The following is a 22,314-nucleotide window of genomic DNA, read 5'->3' on the forward strand; positions in this document are numbered from 1 at the left end:
CTGGCCCCTCCCAGCCCCTGCCCTGTGGATTCCTGAGGGCCTGGGAGATGTGTCCCAAAGGGTCCTGGCTCTCTCTCGGGGACGTGGGGAGACCGTGGCACAGCCTGACATCCCAGCCCTGCCTCTGTCACTGCCTGGGTTCCACCTTCTGGAACGCTTCCCGAGAGGAGGCTAAGAGGACCAGTGGAGAAGTGGGGTGGGGTCAAAGGACTTGGTTTTGAATGCCTGCTCAGCTGCTCACTAGCTGTGTGGCCTTGGTCAAGCCCTTTCCCATCACAGGGATGCACTTTCCTCTTCTCTGTGTGTGTGTGTGTGTGTGTATGTGTGTATGTATTTTTCTTTTTTGGTGAGGGCAGTTGGGGTTAAGTGATTTGCCCAGGGTCACACAGCTAGTAAGTGTTACATGTCTGAGGTCAGATTTGAACTCAGGTCCTCCTGACTCCAGGGCTGGTGCTCTATCCACTGCGCCATCTAGCTGCTCTGCACTTTCCTTTTCTGAAGGAGACCTCTGGGCTCCCTGCCCAGGGACCGAGGGCCAGAGGGCCAGGAAGCGATGAGGCCCTGGGGTCGGGGTAGCCCCAAGTGCAGGCATCACAGAGCACAGACGCCACGCTGGGGGTTCGGTTTAATGTTCACAGTATCACACGTCATGGAAGCCTCAGAGGCCTCCACCCCTGCCCCCTCTGCCCTCTCCCCAGGGCCCGACCCCTCACATTAAAGGGATTTGTAACACATTGACAGGGAATGGTGGGGCACAGAAAGGGCACAAGCCGGGGGGGCAGCCCCTCCGGGGGAGGGCTGGGGGGATTGTCAATAAATAAGCCGTTCTCTTGGCAGCCACTCCAGGGGCCTTGGGCCAGTCACTCCTCACTGTCCAGCTTCAGGCTAACACTGCGGGCCTTGGCCCGGGCCAGGGCAGTGGGTGGAGTCCCCGGACCCTCTCGATCAGCCTGACTGGGCCCCCGGGAGCGGAGCAGTTGGCTCTGTTTGCGGAGAAAGTCCACGGGAGCTGCCACGTAACTGCTCTTGGCCAGCCCTGTCCTTGGCGGGGCCTGGGGGGCGTGAGGGTGGGCACCTGCTTCCAGCTGGGCCAGGTGGGCCACGTAGCCTTCAGATAAGAACTGCGGGGAGACAAGGTACTTTGTGAGGGGGCGAGCTGGGAGGACTGCTCTGTTAGGCCTGAGACATGCAGCAAGCCAGCCCCAGTGAGGATGCTGGCATATTAAATGCCTTCTAGGCTCCTGGCACTGTGCTCAGTGCCTTACAGATATTCTCACTTGATCCTCACAAACCTGGGAAGTAGGTGCTATTAGCCCCATTTTATAGTTGAGGAAACTGAGGCAGGTGACTTGCTTAGGGTCACACGGTATCTGAGGCTGCATTTGAACTCGGGTCTTTCTGCCTCCAGGCCCTGTGTCCTGGCCCCTGGGCCACATAACTGCCTCTGGGGGAGGGCTCAGGTCCACTGCCATCCCCCCATCACCAGCAGCTCACCTGGCACTGGGCCTGAAGCTTGCGGACGGCGCGGCCCACGATGTAGGTCTGGCCGGGAGGGAGCCCAAGGGCCCCATACACGGCCACATCCTTGGGGGAGCCGTAGCCGGCCACGATGTTCAGCTCCACCTGTAGTCCAATGTAGGCCTGCGTAACTGACCGACGCTCTGTCCACCCCTTGTTCCCAGCTTCCCCTTGACCTGGGTGGCCACCCCCCGGCAGGTGAGTATTCTGGGCAGGATTAGAACCCAGGTTCTCACCTCCTGCACCAGGCTCTGCAGGAACACGGCCTTCTGCCGCAGGGGGTCGTGGGTGAGGCCGTCGCAGAAGGAGACGACCCCATGGGGAAAGTTGTGCTGGGAGAGCCAGGCCACCACGCGGTGCTTCTGCATGTCCGGCCGGCCTGTCACATACACGATCAGGTAGCCCGAGTCTTGCCAGTGTCTGTGGGAGGAGAAATCATAACAGGCCGTGTGACCTTCACGATGACCCTGAGGTGGGGCCACGATCTCCCCCTTTTACAAATGGCAAAGCAGAGGCCCAGAAAGGGGGTGACTTGCCTGGAGTCACCCTAAGAGTAAATGTCTGAGGCAGGATTTGAACGCAACTCTCTGTGACTCCCAAGTTGACCATGCCAAGGAGCAGGGGTTCAGGGTGGGGTGGGTAGGAGAGGGAGTCGGGGAAGGAGGACACTCGAACCTGACGACATCGACGGCCCCAGCCCTCACTTTGGGGTCGCTGCCCATGATGGACACGCTGGCAGTGAAGGATCCGTCGATGCTGAACACCACGGCCTCGGTGCCGCGGGCCACCACGGTCAGGCAGCATTCGGCGTGAGTGTGATCCCCCCTGCACAAGCGTGGACAGATGGCCCTGGGTGGGATGCCCGCGGGGACTGTGCCACTCCGGCCTCTCTGGGGGCTGGCCTTCCCCAGGCCCTCTGTGGCCACTTACCTGACCACCATCCGGACAGGGTAGACGCCAATGCCCAGGGAGCGCTCTGGGGGCACGGGGAAGGTGAGCCGACCAGAGCTGTTGGTCACTTCGGTGCCAAAGTGAATCCACTTGCCAGAGAGAGGCTGGGTCATGATGTAGACGTCCACCTGGAATGGAGGGGAGCGGGCAGTATCACTGGACAGGGGTACCTGCAGAATGCTCCCAGGGGAGCCCTGAGCCTGAGGTGGTGCGGGGAGTGACCTGTCCAGGGCCCCTAGCCCATAAATGGCAGAGTTGGGGCTGGAATGGAGGTGTTACCCCCACTCCCCTCCCCTGCCTGGGAGGACTGACGGGGAGGGGAGGGGGTCTGCTGCTGTCAGATCCCCGGGGGAATCTCAGAGGGTGACCCGAGCCCTGTGGCCTGGACACGTGGGGCCCACCCTGTTGGGTGCTGACCTTCTCTCCAGTCAGCGTTACCACGTCCAGGGGCCCGTACATGAAGCGCCCACTCAGCACCTGTGGCCGGCCCTCGCACACGATGATGTCACTCGCCCGGTGGTTGGAGGTCACGTTCTGTGGGCAGAGGAGGGTGGGCCTGCAGTGAAGACTGAACCAGGAGGAAGGGGACAGAGGGGAGGGGGGAGGGGCACCATACCCGAATCTTGACCTGGGTCCTCCTCCTCTGCCACTTTTCCCGAGGGAAGGCTGGGCTGTAGATGGACGGCTCCTCGTATTCAGCCAGCTGGGGCCTCTCCTTCTCAATGACCTGGGGGGTGGAGGTGGGCGTGGGAGCTCAGCTCCCATCTCCCTCCAGCAGGCCAGACCTGGAGCCTGCCCAACAGGGGTGACGCTGGGCAAGGCCGCTGCCTTTGGGCCTCCCCATCCGCAGTGACTAGCTGCTGTCCAAGGTCCAAACTCGTTCTGCCCGTCTATGTCCTGGGACCTTCCCAGCCCCGACATTCCACGTCCTAGATTCTAAGGGCCCTCCCAGCTCAGCCGTTCTTTCTCTGGACTGGGAAGTCGTGTTTTCCCAGCTGCCCCCTCCCCTCTCCTGTCAGTCCCCTGCCTCCCCTCGCCTCCCACCTGGCGTAAAATGAAGGCCACCACGTCGGCAGACTCCCAGTAGCTGGCGTGGAAGAGGTGGGGCAGTGTCACCGTAGGGAAGGCCGTGAGAGCCTCAGGGCAGTAGAGGGAATAGTCTATCCGCTTGGTGCCCCACCAGCGCTCCAAGACTGTGGGTCGCAAGACCAGTTAAAGCTCCTTCTGGCCCTGGGGCCGAGCCCCACCGCCCAGCCCGTGCTGTCCCCCTTCCTGCCCGGGCAGACTCACTTTTGACCACCTCGCTGGCTGTGCTGGGGGCGCCTGCAGGGGGCGGGGGCTCAGACCCCAGCTCGGTGCCCCGCCAGAAGCCGCCGCCGGCCGACGTGGGGGTGGACGGCACCATCGTCTCCAGCTCCTCCAAGAAGAGGCCTGAGTGGATCTGTAAGGTGTCGGCTGCAAGGGCACAGAGGGCCATGGGTGCGAAGCGGCTCAAGCTCCTCCGTCTGTCTCCCTGAGTCTGCAGGTGCCAGCCACCCTGAGGCTGGACTTGAACCCGGGACTCCTCCCCACCCTCTAAGCCCTCAGGGGAGGCAGGGTAGGATGGTGCAGTACAAAGAGCTGTGGGCTGGGAGTTGGGAGAACCGGGGCTGTCCTGAGCCAACATGGGCAAGTCATTTCCCCTCTCTGGGCCTCAGTTTACCAACATGTAAAACGGACTAGGGGAAAGAATTCTGCCCTTCGAGTCAGAAGCCTGTGGTTGCAATGCTCAGTCCGTCATGTAACTGCCTGGCCACGTCATGGGAGCTTGATGGGTCTCAGTTTCTGCCTCCATGAAAGGGGCCAGCAACTTCCCAGGACATCCCAGAGGCCCTAGGTGTCAGGGAGGGAAAGGCCCTGCCCACAGGAGAGGGGCAGAACACGTTTTGGACCCGAGCTCTTTGTGGACAAACCCCGTGCCCCTTCCTCTCAGGCCACAGGAAGGCTGCCAATGCCCCCCTGCCTGTGATGACTGGCTCACTCTTATCAGGCTGCAAGCTCCGCGGCCTACATTTGTGCCCCAGCACCTAGCCCGGTGCCTGGCAGACAGGAGGTGCTTAATAGATGCTTGTTGACTGAATGACTGCACACAGGGGCCCGTGGCCGGGTGTAACAGACGGTCCAGGTGCCCAGGTAATCGAGACACAGAACGCACATGCACCCCAAACAGCTTTCTCTGTCCCCCCCAGGCCATCCCGACCCACCAGCAGCCAGGTAGGTCCTGACCGGGGCTCCCAAGGAGCAGGGGGTGGGGCGAGGTGGCCCCCAAGAGCCCCAGAAGCAGCTGGAATTTCCCTGGCACACACCAGGTGGTCGCCTTCTCTCTCCTCCGCCCCACCAGACCTTGGCACGAGGCCTGTGACCCGGCTGACCCTTACCTAGCAACAGAGAGGTGCCGTCTCCCAGGGGGAATTTCTGATAGCGGGGCACGGTGAGGGGGGCGATGGCCTGGAACTTGGGGGCCAGCAGAGGCTCCAGGCGGGAGGCACAGGGGTCAGCAGCATGAAAGAGGTTGTATATCTGCTCACAGGCCGGGCGCATCTGGGCCACTGGGGCAAGGAGAGAAGGCCAGGGGAGTTCTGAGGTACTCGGGATGCCCGGACAGGAAAGCACATCACATGTCCCTTTGCACAGGGGGAAGGAGCGGGGAGGACCCCAGCCCCAGGCAGGCTGAGGTTACTGATGCGTTAGGGGGTGGCCTCCGTGGCCAGAACGTGTGAATGTGTGGACAAGACCTAGGGGGGTGTCACAGACTTCAGGAGCTGGACCGGTGTTCTGGGGCAGACAGGTGACCCTAAGCTTGACTCAGCCACCTTCCTCCCCACTGCCCCAGCTTGGCCCCTCACCCTCCAGGGCGGGCATCACGGTCTTGCGGAGGGCTAGCACCAGGCCCAGGGGCGAGCCAAAGAGGAAGAAGCCAGACACCTTGAAGTCAAGGCGGGTGGGGCCGTCCGTGGCCTCTGGGGCTGGGCAGGAGACGGTGCTCCCCCGCCGGGGTTCTGCTGGGGACGGGCCAGCCTGCAGGCTGGCCAGTAAGGAGGCAAGTAAGGGGAGAAAGGAGGGGGGGAACAACGTGGGTGGGCGAGGATAGCACAGGACCTATCCAGGCTGACCCCACAGTGCCCCTCTTTACACATTCCACCAGCGTGGCCCCCTAGCCGTGTCTCCGCCATGCCACTCTCTCCTCTCCATGTCTTTGCCTAGGCTGGTCCCGATGGCTGGCATGCCCTCCCTCATCACATCAACATCTTAGATTCCCTAACTCTTTCTGCTAATGGCGTCCCCTCCCCCCAATTATTTGGTCTTTACTTTTCTGGCGTTTCCCCTAATTGAACGTAAGTAGGAGTGTTTGTTTTTTGTATTTCTGGCCACTTAATAAATGCTTTTCAGTAAATTAATGAAACGGCATCCGAGGCTTTCAAGCCACAGAGGCCTCCAAGGTGTCCGATCCAATCCCCTCACTTGACAGATGAAGAAACTGAAGCCCAGAGACCTTACAGAACTTGTTCAAGATCCCCTAGAAAAGGGAAGAGCTGAGATTTAAACCCAGGCCTCAGACTCCAAATCCAGGCATCTGTCTACACCCCCACGCACCAAGGGACATGGGAGACACACTGATGGCTTAGGGAGTGTGGAGACACCAACCTGCAGTGAGAGGACAGGGAGTCAGGCTCTGGGGCTGTGCCATCGCTGGGCAGGCGCTGGGCAGAGAGAGAGCTAGGCTCTGGGCTGGCCCGGCCCACAGCCTCCATGCTGTCAGCCAGCGGATCCCGGCTTGGGCCCTGCTCCGGGGACAGCAATTCATTGTTCTGGAAGGAAGGAGACCGCCCTTGGTTGGGGGTGTCCCTTCTGACCGTGGAGGGGGGTGGCAGAGGGGCCACACCAGAGGCAGAGTACCCACACCCATGAACATCAACCTATTTAGAATGGGACAGGGAGGGAGGGAGGGAGGAGGGAGGAAGGACAGAAGAGAAGGAGGAAGGGAGGAGGGAAGAGATGGAGGGAGGAAGGAAGAAGAGAGAGGAGGGAAGAGGAGGGAGGGAGGTGCTAAACTGAAAGAGAGGAGAGGAAGGGGAAAGGACAGAAAGGAGAGAAGCACCGCAGACCCCCAGCACTGACCATGCTGCCCCGGCGGCTGCTGCCCAGGCTCCCCGAGCTGGTGTTGGCACTGTAACATAGTGCATCGAAGCCCAGGATGCCACCGACGCCATCTCCAATCAGCACCACCTGGGGAAGGGCAGATGGTTCCTGAGCCCCGGGTCCTGGAATCCCTGCCCCGCCCCGCCCCCGGCCCGCCCCGGCCCTGGCCCCTAAGCACTCCTTTTCTTGCTGGGCAGCCGCTGGGCCTCCCCAGGGATGTTGTCTGCCCCCGAAGGCACCTTCCTCAAAGGGTGTAAGGGGTTTGGGGGCGAAGCAGGGGTGGGGGAGGGCATACTGCTCTTGGGGCCAAAACAGTCAGGCTCTGAAGAGGCTCGTCTGAGTGTCAATGGATGGCAAAGGAGAATGAAGGTGGATGTGGTGGCCTGGGAATGGAGGGCTCCACAGGCCACCTGGAGGAAAGCAGAGTGCTCCAGTCTGAGGAGATGTTCACACTGGGGGGCCTGTACCCTGGTCAGGCCCCAGCTGGAGTATAAAGTCCAGGGTATGGACAACCAAGGTGGCTTCAGGCTGGGAAGTCATGCCCACCTGACGTGAATACTCTGGGGGTTTGGTATGGACAAATCAGGGAGATAGGATAGTGGTGTCCAAGTAGTTCTCATGTACAAGAGGACACATTCTCTACAGTACCCCAACAAGGGGCCCTCCTGGAAGGGGGTGCCCACTAGCTCCACGGATGGCCTCTTCCCCTGTGGGACAGCTCTGGGTATTTCAAAGCTCTTCCTCACATCCAACCCCACTGGCTTCTCTTCCCCCCAAGGCTCCTGTGTGCCCTCTGGGGCCAATGTCCCTTCCCCAGCTTAGCCCTTCAAATCCTTGAAGACTGAAGATAGCCATCCTATCTGGGGCCCCCTGCCTGCCTCCCCCCGCCCCCCATTTGGTCTTTGCAACATTCCTGGGCTCTTCAGCAAGCCCCTGCTAGGGTCTGCACTCAGGGCCTTTGACTCCCCAGGCCTTCCTTTCCACAGGCCCTGGCTCATCCCTGGCCTTCCCAGAATGTGGCCCCAAGATTCATGATGGGTCTGAGCAGGGCAAAACGGCAGCCACATCCTCCATCCTGGACACCAGGCCCTTTCCAATCTGGGCTAAGACGGTGTTAGCTTTCCTGGGGGCCCCATCCCTTCCCCGCTGACTCATGCTGAGCTGAGCGCAGTCCCTGGAAATCCCCTCATCTCTCAGTTTCACTTGGCTCCCCTCGCCTTCCCTGCATTCAATTCAGGAAGTCCCAGCATATTCTATTTGCCTGTCCTAGGTTCCCCATCATTTCTTCCAGCCCGCTGGGATTTGGAGTGGGGTGGGGAGATACAGACCGCCTTCCTGCTAAGCCCTGTCCCCCCCCCCCCGGCCGGTCCAATCATCCCTCTGGGACACGGAACTAGACTTGCCAAGGCTACCCAGCCAGGCCACGGCAGAGTTAATGTTGCCCTGATGGTTCTTCCCCTTCCCCTCCCCGCTCTGGTCTGTGTCTTCTGGCACCTCCTGACCCTGAAAGCCTCCCTGGTGCCCCTTCCAAGGTCCCCCTGACCTGCCCACAGAAGCCGGTACCCTCGGGTGAGCGCAGGAAGGCAGCATAGGCCTGGTTGGTGCGGGCAATGACGGTGGTCACGGCCCCTTGGTAGCGAGAGGAGGAGGTGGCCAGCAGGGGCAAGGCGGCCAGCGGGATGTGGTCCTGGGAGCGAGACAAGCTATCCCCATCATGGCTGTAGGGACTTAGGCTGTGGGGAGGGGACAGCCAGGGTTGGTGGCAAGAGGTCAGCACTCAGAGCATTTCCCCGTCCCCCCTCCAGTCCTGGAGGTAATGAGCCCCCCCCCCACCTTCCTCACTGGAGATAAAATGGCTTTTCCACCCACCCTCCAGTTTCCTCCCTAGCTCCTCTCCCGTGTCCCTCCCATCCCCCCCCCTGCCCAGGGCGGTACTTGGAGACGAGGGCATAAGCTGCTGCACAGATGGGTGGGCAGGGCACCAAGCGCAGGGCCACATGGCCCAGGGCCTCAGGGAAGTGCACGCGGGTGACGGCATCAAAGGCCGCACTCAGGGTCTGCACATCAGCTTGCTTGGAATCCACATCTCCCGGTCCGGAGTCCAGAATGTTCCCACTGTGCAGGATGAGGAAGAGGGCGTGCACGGCGCAGGCCTCGGGACCCAGGTCCCCAACCCCCAGACCCTGGAGTAGGGACAGGAGTGTCAGCGGGCATAGCTGGCCTTGCATGAGGCCGCAAGTTGCACCACGGGTCGAGGGCACGTGGGGGAGGGGAGGAGATCCCTTCAGCCGGCCAGCTGGTGACTTTCTCTTTGAAACAACTATTTTAGCTACCCGATGAGATGTGGTGTGGTGTAGGAGGCAGAGAGCTCCTCATTCAGGAGCTCCCTAGGGCAATGGCCCACCTTTCACGTTTCTCCTCTGCGCTATCAGCCCCCTCCAAATCCAGGACCCCGGGGTAAGACCCTGGTTGCACCGCCCTTGTTACAGTTCTATGTGACACACAGACACACCCATGGACACACACTATTACATGTCCGTGGCCAGAAATGGGCCGAAGGGGCTCCTCCTCCTCCCGGAGAGGCAGCAAGGGAAGGGGTTCACTGGGAGGGGCTCTGGGAGGGAGGCTGACTCACCTCGGGGTCCCCGGATGCTCCTGCCCCATCTCCTTCGCCCTTAGTGACCTCAGCCCCAGGGTCTGCAGGGTCTGGAGGAGAAGGCCAGTGAAGGCACAGGCAGAGGCTGTCACCCCCTCCCCCACACACCCTTCTTCCCTTCCTACGGAGGGAGGAGCCTGGCCACCCAGGGCTGGAGGCGAGACTGGTCACCCAGCTGGCCGGCGGCCAGCCCAGGGCCGCCCTTGCTCCTCAGACTGCCGACCGGCACCTTTCCCCCTACGGCCGGCAGGGCAGCAAGGCTCGGCTAAGCAAGGATCTCTCCAAGGTTCGAGATCGGCATAGTGCCGCGGGACCCCCACACATCAGCCGCTAAGGGAGACCCCCAGCGCTTACCCGAAGCCCCCGCGGCCGCAGCTGGGGGGGCAAAAGCATCAATGAAGTCATTGGAGTTCCACTTGGTGATCTCCTTGGGGAACCCGTCCTCACTGTCCGAGAAGCCTTCTGCAGAGGAGGAGGGCAGCGCCAGGGCCGGCAGCAGAGTGAGGACAGCGCCCAAATGGAGGAGGAGAGGTCCCTGCCAAAGCTTGCCTCCAATCCCCAATGCTGCCACCACCTCCAGGGAGCCCTCCGTGCTGTCCCATCGGACTTCCCATTCCCTCTGCCCCTCTCTGACGTCTGTGTCATAGAAGACTGTGCACAAGAGTCATCTGTGTTTGGGTGTTCTTCACCTGCTACCTGGAAGCTCTAGGATGGCAGGCCCTGAGGTCTGAGGAGCAGGTGCATCTCCTCCCGAAGCCCTTCCCTGACCCCTTGGGCTGTCAGGGCTCATCCCCCTCCCCTGCTGATGGGACCTTGTGTCCTAGACTGGTCTACGTGGAGACATTTCCCAGGCCTTCTGCTCACTGATTTACCACTATGGCCACCCTGGAGGATGGCGGCCGCTAAGGGCAGGGGTCCTCTGTGTTTTTGTCTCTCTGGCCCCTAGCCTCGGACTTGGCACAGGGTAGGGGCTCTTCATAAATGCTCGAAGGAAGGGAGAGGAGAGAGAGAGGAGTGAGAGGAGTGAGGAAGGAAGGGAGGGAGGGAGGGAAGGAGGGAGAAACATACCATGTGCATCAAAGAACTCCTCCTCGGAGCTGTTCTCTGAGTCCCGGGCAATATTCTGCATCCGCCACTCAGACAAGCTCTGTGGGGACACCCCCCCTGCAAGGCCCCTCTTGTCACTCACTGGAGGGCCCGAGCTCACAGCCCCAGCCCCTACCCTAGCCAGAACCTGTCACAAAGTCCTCTGGTTAAAGCTGGAAGATACCGTAGAACTCTCTGGAGATATTTTACAAATGAGGAAACTACGGCTCCAAGGAGAAGGGACTAGCAGCTTTGGTCAGCTCTTTCCAAGCCGCCCCTCCGCTGCTGGCCTGGCTCTTGGCATTACTGAGGTTCCCCTGTCTGTGCTCAGTTCCCCACCCCCGAGCTCATTTGGTCTTCCCCTCCCCCATCTCACCTCCATGCTGGGAGGAGTAGGAGGACCGAGGGGATGAAGACCACTGTTTGGAGAAGCTGTTGGTGTCTGGGGAAGCATCAGCTGCTGCAGGGTCCTCGGGCCCCTCAGGACTTCCTGCTGGGCTTGCAGGGACCCCGCCCTCAGTCACTGGCTTTGTGGTTGGCTCAGGCCCTTCCCCCTCAGGCGTGGTGCATTTGGCCATCTTTCTGGCCAGCATGCGGGCAGTCTCCTCCTCTAGAGCCCGGATGTCTGCCATGCTGAGCTCGGTCCATTCATCCTGCCAGCACCAGGCCTGGCGGTGGGCTCGAAGCATCACCCTCCGTAGACCTGGAAGGGAAAAGCCAGGGCCTGAGCTGGGGCAGGGCAGGGAACCTCACCTAAGAAGGCCCCATGGGTGGGAGCAGGCAGGGAGGTGAACAGGGCCTAGGGAGCCTGGCATGGGCTGGGGGCCCCCTCTGTGGGAGCCGAGTGTGGAGGCAGACAGGGCCTGGGGTACTTGGCATGGGCTGGAGGCCACCGGGCAGGGGCAGAAGCTCCTCAGGGAAGGGCCCACTAGCAAGGGCTGGGATCCTTTCTCTTTCCTGTCATCCCTCACCGACATCATGGATGAACTGTTCGATCTTGGCCTGCATGCCCCAGTAGCGGAATTCCACCTTGCAGAGCTTGTAGGCGCACATCAGGGGGCCCGACTGAGCAGCCAGCCGTGCCCAGTCATCCCCAAGGGGCCCCCGACCCGTCTTGGCAGAGCGGTACAACCTCGGGTCCTCTTCAGCCTTGTACTCGCCGGGGGCCACTGCGTCCCGGACGATGTCGATGGTGTCTGGGGGCAAGGCCAGGCAGAGCCCTCCTGGGACACCCACCAGGTTCCCAGCAGGGCTTGAAGCCACTTAATCCAACCCCCATTTTACAGATGGGGAAACTGAGGTCTAGGGAGGCTAAGGATTGATGAACAGCGGAGAATTAGAATCTGCGGCATCACACTGCCCACCCCAGGTACCGTTTCCCCTTCTCTCGCTGTCTTGTTCCCATTCATTCTCCCAGACCTGTAAGTACTGTGTGCCGATGTTCCTTATGCTTATTTGGGTTTGGGGTTTGGGGTTTGGGGTCTGCATAGGGGGATTCCTGGTGCGGAAACTCCCTCCCTGACTGATGTTGGCAGGTGCTTTGCAGGGTGGAGATGCCCAGGCCCCTGAGCTAGCATGGGGCGAGGAGGGACTTCTGCCTCCACTGGGCCAGGCCAAAGACCCAGAAAGTGAAGGACTGGCCCAAGGTCACACAGCCGGCCCTTCCAGAAAGGCCCTCCCCCAGTTCATACCCAGGATGCGCTGCCTCCTCTCTGCCCCGCTCAGGTTGAAGACGTTGGGCTGCTGACCCCCATCAGGCCGGTAGTAGGTTTCTATTTCAATGGAGAATTTCTCGACAAAGGGGCAGGTGTAACTGCGGGAGGGCCAGGGGCCAGGCTTAGAGTCGGGGCTGCCGGCATTCGTGGCCTGTGGCCCAGCATCCCCAATGTCCCCTAGGGAAGCCTCCTCCAGCTCCCACTGAGCCCCGGCAGCCCAGCAGCCATGGCTGGACCTAGGCTACCTCCCCTTGTCCCAGAGGGTGCCCCCCGGGGCCGCCATCCCTTCCCTGAGCCTCACCGCGTCCTGGTGTAGGGGTAAGCGTTCCAGGACTCCTCTTCCACCTGCAGGGCAGCCTTGGGCAGCAGGGCCCGGAACCACCCAGGGATATGGGAGCCCACGTGGTAGACCTTGTGGGTGTACTGCCCACTGCCCCCTGGTCCATCCTCATAGGGCCTGTTGGCCAAGATTTCCACCCCGCTGCCCTCGCCACTGGACTCTTCTCGGCTCTTCTTCTGGAAAGGCGAGGAGGTGAGGTCAGGGGCTGGTGACCTGGGTACTGCTGTCCCTCGCTCCCCCCCCTCCCCAATCCTCCCCAGCATCCAGCCTGCTTCCATGCCAGCCTCGGCCCCCCCTCCCCCATCCCTTCTCCTCCCTCGTCTCTGGCACTGCCTCCCCCACTCAGTGCTTCCCTCCCCTTCTCAGAGCTGCTCTGCATTCTTCGGTCACCTTTCCCCTGCTCTCCTGCCCCGTTTCTGCCTCTCTCTGGGGTCTCCCCTTCCCCATCACCTCCCTCCCTTTCCTGTCATCCTCTTCATTATTTCTATCCCCCTGTGCTTTGCTTCCTTCCCACCTCCTGCTCTTCCCCTCCCCCGTCAGCGCCAACCCAGCCCCCTTCCCCCCTCCTCCCTCGGCCGCCCCCTCCCACCCAGCCCTCCCTCCTCCCGCCAGCTCCCCGGGGCCCCCACCTGGATCATGTACAGCTGGGCCACCTGGTACTCTTCCAGGCTCATGGGCAGGAGGATGTGGTATTCCTTGATCAGCATGGTGCCCGCCTGCCCGCTGCCCGGCCAGCAGAGACGGTGCCCGCCTGCCTCGCCTCGCCTCCCCTCCTGGCTCAGGATCGGGGCGCGCCCGTCAGGGCTGGGGCGAGTTCAGGGTGGCCGGTCCCCCGGCTCGGGGAGGAGCCCGGCCCTGGCCCCAGCCTCCCTGTGCTTCCCCGCAGCCCCCCAACCCCATCGCTCGGCCCGGCCCCGGCCCCGCGCCCGCCCCCCGCATGGAGGAGGAGAGGGGAGCCAGGGGAGCCTAGGAGCGGCAAGCACAGGATAGGGGAGAGGAGGGAGGAGGAGAGGTAGGAGGAGGGAGGAACGGGAAGGCGGGAGAAGGGAGGAGGGAAGAGGGAGGAGGGAAGGAGGAGGAGAGAAGGAAGAAGGAGGAGGGATGGGGCAGAGGAGAGAGCAGCGGTGGCGGCTGGTCTGCCGCAGGAGGCCGGAGGCAGGAGGTGCGGCTGCCTCCTGCCTCACTCGCTCCCAGGCTGGAGCACAAACCGAGCTCCCTCTGACCTCCTTTCAAACGCCACCGCCGCGCCCCCCCACCTCCCCCCGTTGCCGCGGCAACGGAGTGCTGACGCGTCCACCCCTGGGGGAGAAGAGCCAGCCCAGCCAGCCAGCGGCTTATGCCAGCCCCCCTCCCCCCAGCCTCGCCGGCTTCTACAGCTTGGCCCCCTCCCCCCAACCCTGTCCGACACTCTTCCCCTCCAACACCCCCCATCTCATCCCCAACATCCCTCGTCCACCCGCCCCTCCCGCCATTGCCGCCTCTTCCCTCTCCTAGGTCCTGACATCTGTAACCTCTTCCTTCTTCCCAAATATCCCCCCCCCCCGCCGTCGTCTCCAACCCTGAAGCTCCCCCCACCACCTCCACGTCCCTCTTCTCCAGTCCCCAACACCGCGCTCCCTCTCCATTTCCCCAGTCTCTTTCTATATTCCCCTGCCTCCTTTCCCCTTTCTATATGCCTCCCCTCTCTCCCCTTACTTTGTCTCCAACATCCCTCCTCTATTCTCCTTATCCCCTCCCCCTCCTTCCCCATATCTTCCTCTTCCCCTTTTCCCCAAATCCTCCTCTCCTGTCACGTCTTCCTTGCCATCATATCTCTCCTCTCCTTCTCTCCACCTGCCCCTACATCTCACGATTATTCCCAAACCCCCATTCTTTCCACCCCCATCTCTCCCTTATTCCCCCCGCCCCCCGCACAGATCTTGCTCCCCAGAGGGCCTTGGAATGGGAAGAGAAGGGCAGGGGAGAAGGGAATCCCCACCTCTCTCCCTCTGTTCCCTCTGATGCCTGGTCTCGTTCCAGGCTCCCTTTATGCCCTATGCCCAATGCCTCCTTCCCTTCACACCCGTCTTCTCTCCCTCTCTCCACCCTTCTCTGCTCCCAAGGTGGCCCCTTCTGCCTCAAACCTTCAGTTTCTCTCACCGTGCTGTTACTGGGTGAGGCCACCAGGCAGATAAGAGTTCTCTGAAGAGGCTCCCTTGAGAACCCCCTCCCCTTTCCCCAACTTCTCCCCACCCCCAGCAGAGCAGTTCAGATTCAGCCCCACTCTTGAATCCTACCTCCCAGTCCCCCCTGAATTTCCTTGGGACCAGCAAGGCTCCATCCCAGCAGCACTTTGGCTGCTCAGACCCCCCTCAGGACCTCCAGGATTCACTCTTCTGGACCCCTCTCTAAGGTGCCAGATCCTGGAAATATCCCCTCCCCACTCAGCCACTGGGATCCTGCCCCCAAGGCCAGTCTTGGCAGTGGGAAGGCCCAGGCCTAACTGCCCATCCTCTTTCCGGAAGGAGGTAGGAGGCCAGACTGGGGCCCCGATGGTTTGTAAACCTCCCAGAAGGGGAAGTAGGGCCCAGTGGTCTGGGCTGGCTTGGGCCAGGCCCCCAGAGCTAGATGGGAGGACTGGTGATTCTTTCCTGTTCTCCCCTGTGCCACGGCCCTTCACATTTCTTCCAGGCCCCCCCCCCAGTGATAGGTGTCAGAGTAACTGTGGAACCTCGGCCAAGTTACTTGCCCTCTGCCAATTTTTCTATAAGTTGAGCCCTGTTGGCCTGAATGACCTGAGGTCCCTTCCTGCTCTGGCATTTCCTTTTTCTAATGGCCTGAGCTCAGTGGTCTCTGAGGACATCTGCCTCTCAGAATAAACAATGACACATCCCCACACATCCCCTTCCCAGCAGCTGAGTGGGCACCTCAATGCTCCACATCCTTAGCTCATTCCCATTCCCCATCTAGGCCCACATGTGTGCACCTCTGGCCCTCCACTCCTCTTCTCTCTATTCACACCCCAGTGCCTCTCTCCGGATCTAACAGATGCCCCAGTGACTGGGCTGAGAGCCTGATTTCTCTGCCAGGGCCCTGGAAAGGAAGGGTGTCAGCCATGCCTCTGACCCACCGTCCCCTTCCCCACCATGAAGCACAGAAGGGGAAGTGCCCAAACCTGCCTTATGGTCTCAGAGCTGGGCCCTTCAGGCTCTCAGCCAGAGTGGCTAGACAGCCCAGCTGTCAATCACCCGGAGACACAGACCTAGCAGGAGCCAGGCTCCCTGGGGAGTGACCAAAGGCCTGGGCTGCATCTTTCTGATAGCACTGCCAACCTGCCAGGCCCATCCTGTGGCCAGGATGTGGGGGGCTATGCAAGGACTCTCCTCTTGCAACAACCCTGCCAATCAGAAGCATTTTGGAGGCCCATGACCCTCCCTAGTACTTCTGTCTTCCAAGGGGGCCCAAGCTGGGCAAAGGGAAACTGGCTGAGGGACTTTCAGCTTGGCTGTGCAGAGGGCCCTACCCAGCTCCACCCTGGGACCTTGCCCTGGGGCAGGCCAGGAGCTGGAATGGCATCTCTCTCAAATGAGGAGGCAGGGCCAGGACTCTGCAGTCTCTAAGGCCATGCAGCCCGCCACTCCCTGACCTCTTTTGGGCTCAGGGACCATAGGGACACATCGAGGTCTGTTACTCAATAGGACCATCTAGCCCACCCTCCCATTTTACAGACAAGGAAATAGCTTCTGAGAAGGGAGGATGACCATGGTCATCCAGGTGGTCAGTGAGAGAGAGCTGGAATTTGAACCCAAGTCCTCTGACCCCAAACCTAAGTTTTCACAGGCTCATCCCCAATGCCCCTTCCATCTTGGAGTGTCCAGGAAGGATGGCAGATCACAGAACCTCACCCATGATGTGGACATGTTGAATGCATGGCGACTTCCCTTGGGGCCCCTGTCCACCCTGACCTTGGCCAGTTCCCCTCTGGCCCTGCAGGCCCATAGCCAGCCAGCGATGTCTGCAGAGAACAACTCCAAATCTCCCTTTATTTATAGAAAAAGAGCATTTTAGTAAAAGACGCTGAGAAAAGGCACCACCTCGAACAGCCCAGAGGCAGGGCTGGGAGGTGGTGGGTGCCAGGGAGGCCCCAGCCAGAAGAGGGAGGAGTTCCAGCGTGGGACAAAGGGGGATGGGGGCCGAAGGTCAGTGCTGCGCTGGGGGTGGGGAGGACGGCCTGGACCAAGGACTCTCCAGCACCCACTGGCTACAGGGCGACCGAGGGAGGCCTAGAGGCATCAGCTCCACTGTTTCTGCCTGGCACTGGCTCCAGGGTCTCCCATCCCATCCCGTGTGGCTGTCGGTCACAGGATGGGAGGTCAGGAAGAAAAGAAGGGCACGAGGGGAGGGGCTCTGCTCCAAAAGGCGATGCAAAGAGGTGGGAAGGTCCATAGGGCAGAGGGGGCGGCACGCTGTTACGTGCGGGCGTTGCGCTCTGTCTCTGCCAGGCACTCTCTGACCAGCGCCCGGGCGTGGATAATGCCTAGAGAAGGAAAAGAGATTTACTGGAGGGCAGTCTGGGATGGGATGGGACAGCCCAGCCCAGCCCAGTGGTCGTATTCCTTGTGTCCCAACGGGAGTGGGGTGCTGCACACCTCGCTTCAGTCGCTCCATGGCGCTCTTGCTGCCAGCGTAGGTGGGCCGGATCTCCTTACCCATCTCTTCAATGACAGACAGCAGGTCTGTATAGGTGCTCTGGGAGCCCTGGGAGCCAGGGGGCTTCATAGCCTGGAAGAAGAGAGCTGGTGGGAACCTTGGCCCGCCCCCAGCCCCCAGCCCCCCTCTCTCAGCCACTCACCTGCACATAACCCATGGAAGGAGGCCCGAAGTCATTGAAGAGGGGGCGGAAGGGGGCAGCGGCTCCAGGGACTGAGCCCGAGGGGGAGGGGACACTCGTGGCTGCAGAGGATGGGGAACAAGGAAGTCATTACCAGGAGGCTTCCTCAGGCCCCCCGGGAGCAGAAGTCTGAACTCTGGGCCCAGCCTTCCCTCTGCCACTGCCTCCAACATGTCCTCTGTGGATCTGGTTTGCACGTCACTTCTCCAGGCCTGGACCTGTATGGTCTGCCTTTGTAACCCCCGCCCTTCGCACAGTGTTTACTGACAGACTGATAGACAAGCACCCCTCAATTATACTGATGCCTTTTTTTTTTCATGTAACGGCCTGCACCTGATCTTCCCCCCCCCCCCCGCCTTGTCACAAAGATAAAAAAACCAAACCAAGGGGCACCATGATTGCGCAGGACAGAACATCCAGCGTTCAGCACTTTGCAAAGAAAAGAGGGAGGTACTGTCCATGCTGCTTTTCTCCTCTCCTGAGCTTAGCATGGTGGAGTCGTTTTTCAGCCTGTGACCCCTTCTAGGGCTTTCACTGCAGTGGTTTGCCATTTCCTTCTCCAGCTCATTTGACAGATGAGGAAACTGAGGCTAACAGGGTCACACAGCTAGTGTCTGAGGCGGACTGGAACTCAGGAAGGGAAGTCTTCCTGACTGCAGGCCTGGTGCTCTAACCACTGTACCACCCAGCCGCTCTCTAGAGCTAGGAGGCTCCAAATCACCTCTTCGTTAGGGTTCCTGTTACTCTGCACCAACTGCCCCTTTCCTCCTGCTGCTGCTCCCCGAAACTGCCTCATCTTAACCCTCTCCGGCCGCAGTTTAAAGAACTCGGGATGATGAGAACTAGCGGGTCACTGTCCAAAATGAACACAGAACGCCAGAGCCCCAAGGGACAAGAGAACACAGAACATTTGGAGTTGGGAGGGGTCTTAGAGCCAAAAATATGGCGTGTAGAGGGACTAGAACCTAGAATATACAGGTCAGATGGGGGGGCTTAGAAGCTACAAGGTAGCACGTGGCAGTGGGGGCTAAGAACCTAGAATATGGCAGAGTCTGGGGTTACTAGAACTTTAGAATGTGCAAGTCAGACCTTGGGGCTTTAGAACCTACAAAGAGGCATGCCAGAAGCAGGAGAGGATGGGCTTGGGACCTAGAAAGTGGCACATAAGAGCTGGGGGGGGAGGGGATCTCCAGAACCCTAGAATGTGGTGTCAGAGTTGGGGGTTCAGAATCTAGAACATGGCACATCAGAGTTTGGGGGCATTAGAACTCAGAATGTGTAAATCACGGTTGGGACCTAGAATATGGCATGCCAGAACTAAGCGGGCTCAGAACTTAGAATGCCACAAGTCATAAGAGTTTGGGGTTTCTGGAACTTAGAATGTGCAAGGCAGACGGGGCTGAGTGGGGGCGGGACCTAGAACACGGCATGCCAGCTTGGGGGAGCACGCTCAGAACCTAGAACATGATGGCAAGTCAGCGTTTGGGGCCAGGAGAACTTAGAGCGCACGAGTCAGACCTAGGCCGTGCTTGGAGCCAGAACTTGGAGGGGGAGGGGCTCAGGACTTAGAACACAGCACATCAGAGACTGGAGGCGGAGGGCTCAGAACCCAGAGCCCAGCACGTCAGAGCTCGGACCTCAGCACGCGGCGCGCCAGGGCTCAGACCTGGGCGGGCAGGCGTCTGTCCCCGCCCCCTGTCTCCCCGCCCAGTGCCTCAGTTTCCCCGTCCGTCCACTGGCTCTCGGCTCACCTGAAGGGATGGGAGTGCCGGGCCCCTGCGCAGTGGAGCCGCTTGTGCTGGTCGGCGCTGGAGCGATGGGTTTGTAGGACATTCCCAACTCTTCGGGAGGGTAGGCACCAGTCGATTCTCCTCCGGATTGGCCGAGTCGCTGAGGAGCGCGCGCTCTGATAGGCGCACCGCCAGGAAGAGCCCGCGGCTCGCACTTGCGATTGGTGGGGGCGCACGTCACTCGACGCTCCCAGGCCGCCTTCTCATTGGCCAAGAGTCCCGGCCCGGACCTGCTGCTGATTGGCCCTCGTCGCGTCGGGCTTCGCACCTGTCTGACCAGGATTGGCGGGCGGAGGACGACGCCTGCGATTGGAGGGTTCGGGGAGGCAGGCTAGCGCGCTCCCAGCCCGATTGGCCCGGGAGGCAGGAGGGCGGGGCCGGCTGGCACCGGGAAAGGAGTCTCCGGTGTCGGGCCGCCTCGGCTCGCGCTGAAGGGTCCGTTCGACGAGGCTCGGCCGCACGCGCCCTGCTTCCGACCGCTTATGCCGCACCGCTCGTGCTTCCTTCGGCGAGCTCGCGCCGCTGCCCGCGCCGCCTCCGGGGCCGAGCCGCCTCGCACTCTGGGGCAGCCGCCGGAGTCGCCGGAGACGCGCGCCGCCGCTCTCCCTCTTCGGACACTACTGGGCGCGAGGCTGTGACGTCAGGTCGCGCCCCGCCCCGACGCAGAAGCGTCATCGCGCGCGGTCCCGCCCCTCCTGGCCCGCACGCCCTCGAGGCTCCACCCCGTCTCCGTGGCAACCGCCCCGCCGAACCGTCCTCTCTCGCCCTGGAGACCCCGTTTCCTTGGCTTCCTCAGAAGGCGCCCCTTCAGTGCTTCCCCGAGGCAATGCTCTTCCTCGTCTACTTCTTGAAGACCCCTCCCCGGAGACGCCCCGCTTCAGGAAACCCCCATCTCCTTGGACTCTCCCAGGGGACCCCCCCCCTCGGCTTACCCCCTAGGAGCCCCGCGTTCCCGCCTGGAGACACCGCACCCCTTCCAGGAGACCCTGCTTTTTGTCCCTTCCCAAGAGGCCCCCCTTTTCTCTCCCAGGAGGCTACCCCTCTTTGTCCCCCTGGAGATGACCCCCTCCTCCTCCTCCTCCTCCAGAAGACCCTCCTCCTTTTCCCCCAGTGTACCCTTATTTATTTTCAATCAGGTCCTCATCCTTATCCTTCCCCCGCCCCAGACTCTTTATTCTCTTTATTCTCCCTTGGAGAATTCTTTATCTCTCCCAGGAGATCTTCCTCCTTTTCTCCCTAGAAGCACCCCTTCTTTGACCTCCATCTTCATTCCACTTCAGGAGACTGCCCCCCTCCTCCTTCAAGCGACCCTCCCCCCACCAGCAGACCACTCCCTCCCCCCCTTTTCTTCCGCAGGGCCCTCGTCCATCTTTTCTCCCATTGGAGACCTTCTTCCTTACCCCCGCATATACTAATCAGTGGAGTCCTCCGCTTATCCCCTTCCCAATCCCCTCCGCCATTGTTGCCCCTCCCCAGGAAGCTCCCCCCGCATCCACCACAGCAGACCCCCCCAATCAATGAACAAGCCTTTATTAAGCACCAGCCTTCGGGTCGCTGCAGGTTTTCATGCCATTGCTCTCTCCCCAGTCTGGGTGTCCCTGGAGACTGTGCTGAGGCCTCTTCTCTCTCTGTCCTGTCACTTGGGGATCTTACCAGTTGTCAAGGGTTCCGCCGTCCTCTCCATCTATACATCCAGCTTCAGTCTCTCTTCTGAGCCATCTTGAACCAGATCTCCTGTAGGCATGTCCAGCTCGGGGTCTTCCCCCCAGACCCTTCCCCTCTTCCCACCTTTCCACTTCCGGTTCACCCAGGCTCTCAGCCTTGACTCTTCACTCTCAAGTCCCAGATAGAACCCGGTGGGCTCTGCCTTCACAACGTCTTTTCTGTGTGTCCTCTTCTCCCCACTCACTCCACCCTGGGCCTTCCTGGTCTTCATCACCTCTTGCCTGGACTGGTTCAGTAGCCTTCTGTGAGTCTGCTTCAAGCATCTTACTGCTGTGACCTCTGACAGCCAGCTGCCAAAGCCACTTTCCGGAAGTGGCATCCTCCTCAGTAAACTGGGTGATTGTTGTTGTCCAGTCATTTTTAGTTGTGTCCGACTCTCTGTGGCCCCATTTGGGATTTTCTTGGCAGAGATGCTGGCCTGGTTTGCCATTTCCTTCTCCAGCTCCTTTTACAGAGGAGGAAACTGAGGCAAACAGGGTGAAGTGACTTGCCCAGGGTCACACAGGTAGGAAGTGTCTAAGGCCAGATTTGAACTCACGAAGATAAGTCTTCCTGACTCCAGGCCCAGCAGTTCTGTGCACTAACAGCACCCAGCTGCCCCCCATACACCCTAGTGGCTTCCTATTCTAGGATGAAATAGAAAATGCTCCGTTCGACATTTAAGCCTCTTCCTGCCTTTTCAGTCTTTTTGCGCTTCGCCACCCTCTGCATACCCTTATGCTCCCCCTCCCCGGCTTTCTAGGCACTCCTTTTTCCTGGCTGTGCCCCGTCCGCAGCCCCTTCCCTGCAGCTTCCCTGCCCCCTTTGCCTCCCGGGTCATTTACTCTGTACCTTGTTTGTGCATCATTCCTGCCTCGTGTGGCCCATTTGATGTGAACTCTTTGAGAGGAGGGCTGTGTTCTTGCCTTTCTATCCCCAGGATTTATTAGCAAGTAGCAGGCTTTGACTAAGCACCTGATTGATTGAACAAAAGGGATGTCTATTGCTGGGCCCTTCCCAGAGGGGATGGTAGTGCCCTAGGCTACAGTTTTCTGAGCAGGAAGTGAGTGCAGAAGTGTGTTCCAGGGTGGGAACTGGCTCTGAGGAGTTTGGCTTCTCCCAGGCCGGGTCTGGGGTGGGGGGTGTTTGAAGTGTGGAGGGGCAGTGGGGAAGGAAATGGCTCCCTGGAGTGGACCCTGGGTGTTCTCCCACCCCCAAGTACCCCACTTCCCACCACAGTGTGAGCTTTGGGAGGATTAATAACTTTAACACTGGCATCTGGTTTGTTTTTTTCGGTCTGAGCAATGGGGGCCAGACCGGGGATCAGCTTCCCACTGATGGAGGAAGTAGGGGGGCAGGTGGAGGGCGGGGCACCCCTGCCCAGTGAGCAGAGCCTTTCCTGATCCAAGAGCGTTGATTAATGGAAGCTGGTTGGATTGGTTTGGAGGGGAGTCCCCAATGGAGGCTTCATGGTGTCAGCTCCAGGGAGCCTGCCTGCTCGTCCT

The 22,314-nt window shown here is 60.6% G+C and overlaps 2 protein-coding genes across 2 annotated transcripts; both read right to left on the minus strand.

Annotated features, from left to right (window-relative positions):
• Window positions 1-607: 607 nt before the first annotated feature.
• On the minus strand, window positions 608-13,348 carry PITPNM1 (phosphatidylinositol transfer protein membrane associated 1). Its single transcript, XM_020968248.2, has 23 exons — window positions 13,075-13,348; window positions 12,407-12,621; window positions 12,082-12,203; window positions 11,362-11,586; window positions 10,767-11,093; window positions 10,373-10,468; window positions 9,659-9,766; window positions 9,284-9,354; window positions 8,584-8,831; window positions 8,192-8,381; window positions 6,628-6,735; window positions 6,154-6,317; window positions 5,355-5,533; window positions 4,887-5,057; window positions 3,760-3,924; window positions 3,514-3,662; window positions 3,086-3,196; window positions 2,887-3,003; window positions 2,449-2,597; window positions 2,194-2,343; window positions 1,755-1,938; window positions 1,495-1,623; window positions 608-1,121 (listed from the first exon to the last, which is right to left on the minus strand). The coding sequence occupies exons 1-23, from the start codon at window positions 13,150-13,152 to the stop codon at window positions 861-863; spliced, it is 3,717 nt and encodes a 1,238-aa protein (XP_020823907.1). The 5' UTR covers window positions 13,153-13,348; the 3' UTR covers window positions 608-860.
• Window positions 13,349-16,440: 3,092 nt separating this feature from the next.
• CDK2AP2 (cyclin dependent kinase 2 associated protein 2) lies at window positions 16,441-19,738 on the minus strand. The gene is made up of 4 exons (XM_020968271.2): window positions 19,067-19,738; window positions 17,277-17,377; window positions 17,074-17,206; window positions 16,441-16,961 (listed from the first exon to the last, which is right to left on the minus strand). The coding sequence occupies exons 1-4, from the start codon at window positions 19,146-19,148 to the stop codon at window positions 16,894-16,896; spliced, it is 384 nt and encodes a 127-aa protein (XP_020823930.1). The 5' UTR covers window positions 19,149-19,738; the 3' UTR covers window positions 16,441-16,893.
• Window positions 19,739-22,314: the final 2,576 nt, after the last annotated feature.

This window comes from Phascolarctos cinereus, unplaced genomic scaffold (assembly GCF_003287225.1).
Source record: "Phascolarctos cinereus isolate Bilbo 61053 unplaced genomic scaffold, phaCin_HiC Scaffold_9;HRSCAF=440, whole genome shotgun sequence".
In the NCBI taxonomy this organism is placed as follows: Eukaryota; Metazoa; Chordata; class Mammalia; order Diprotodontia; family Phascolarctidae; genus Phascolarctos; species Phascolarctos cinereus.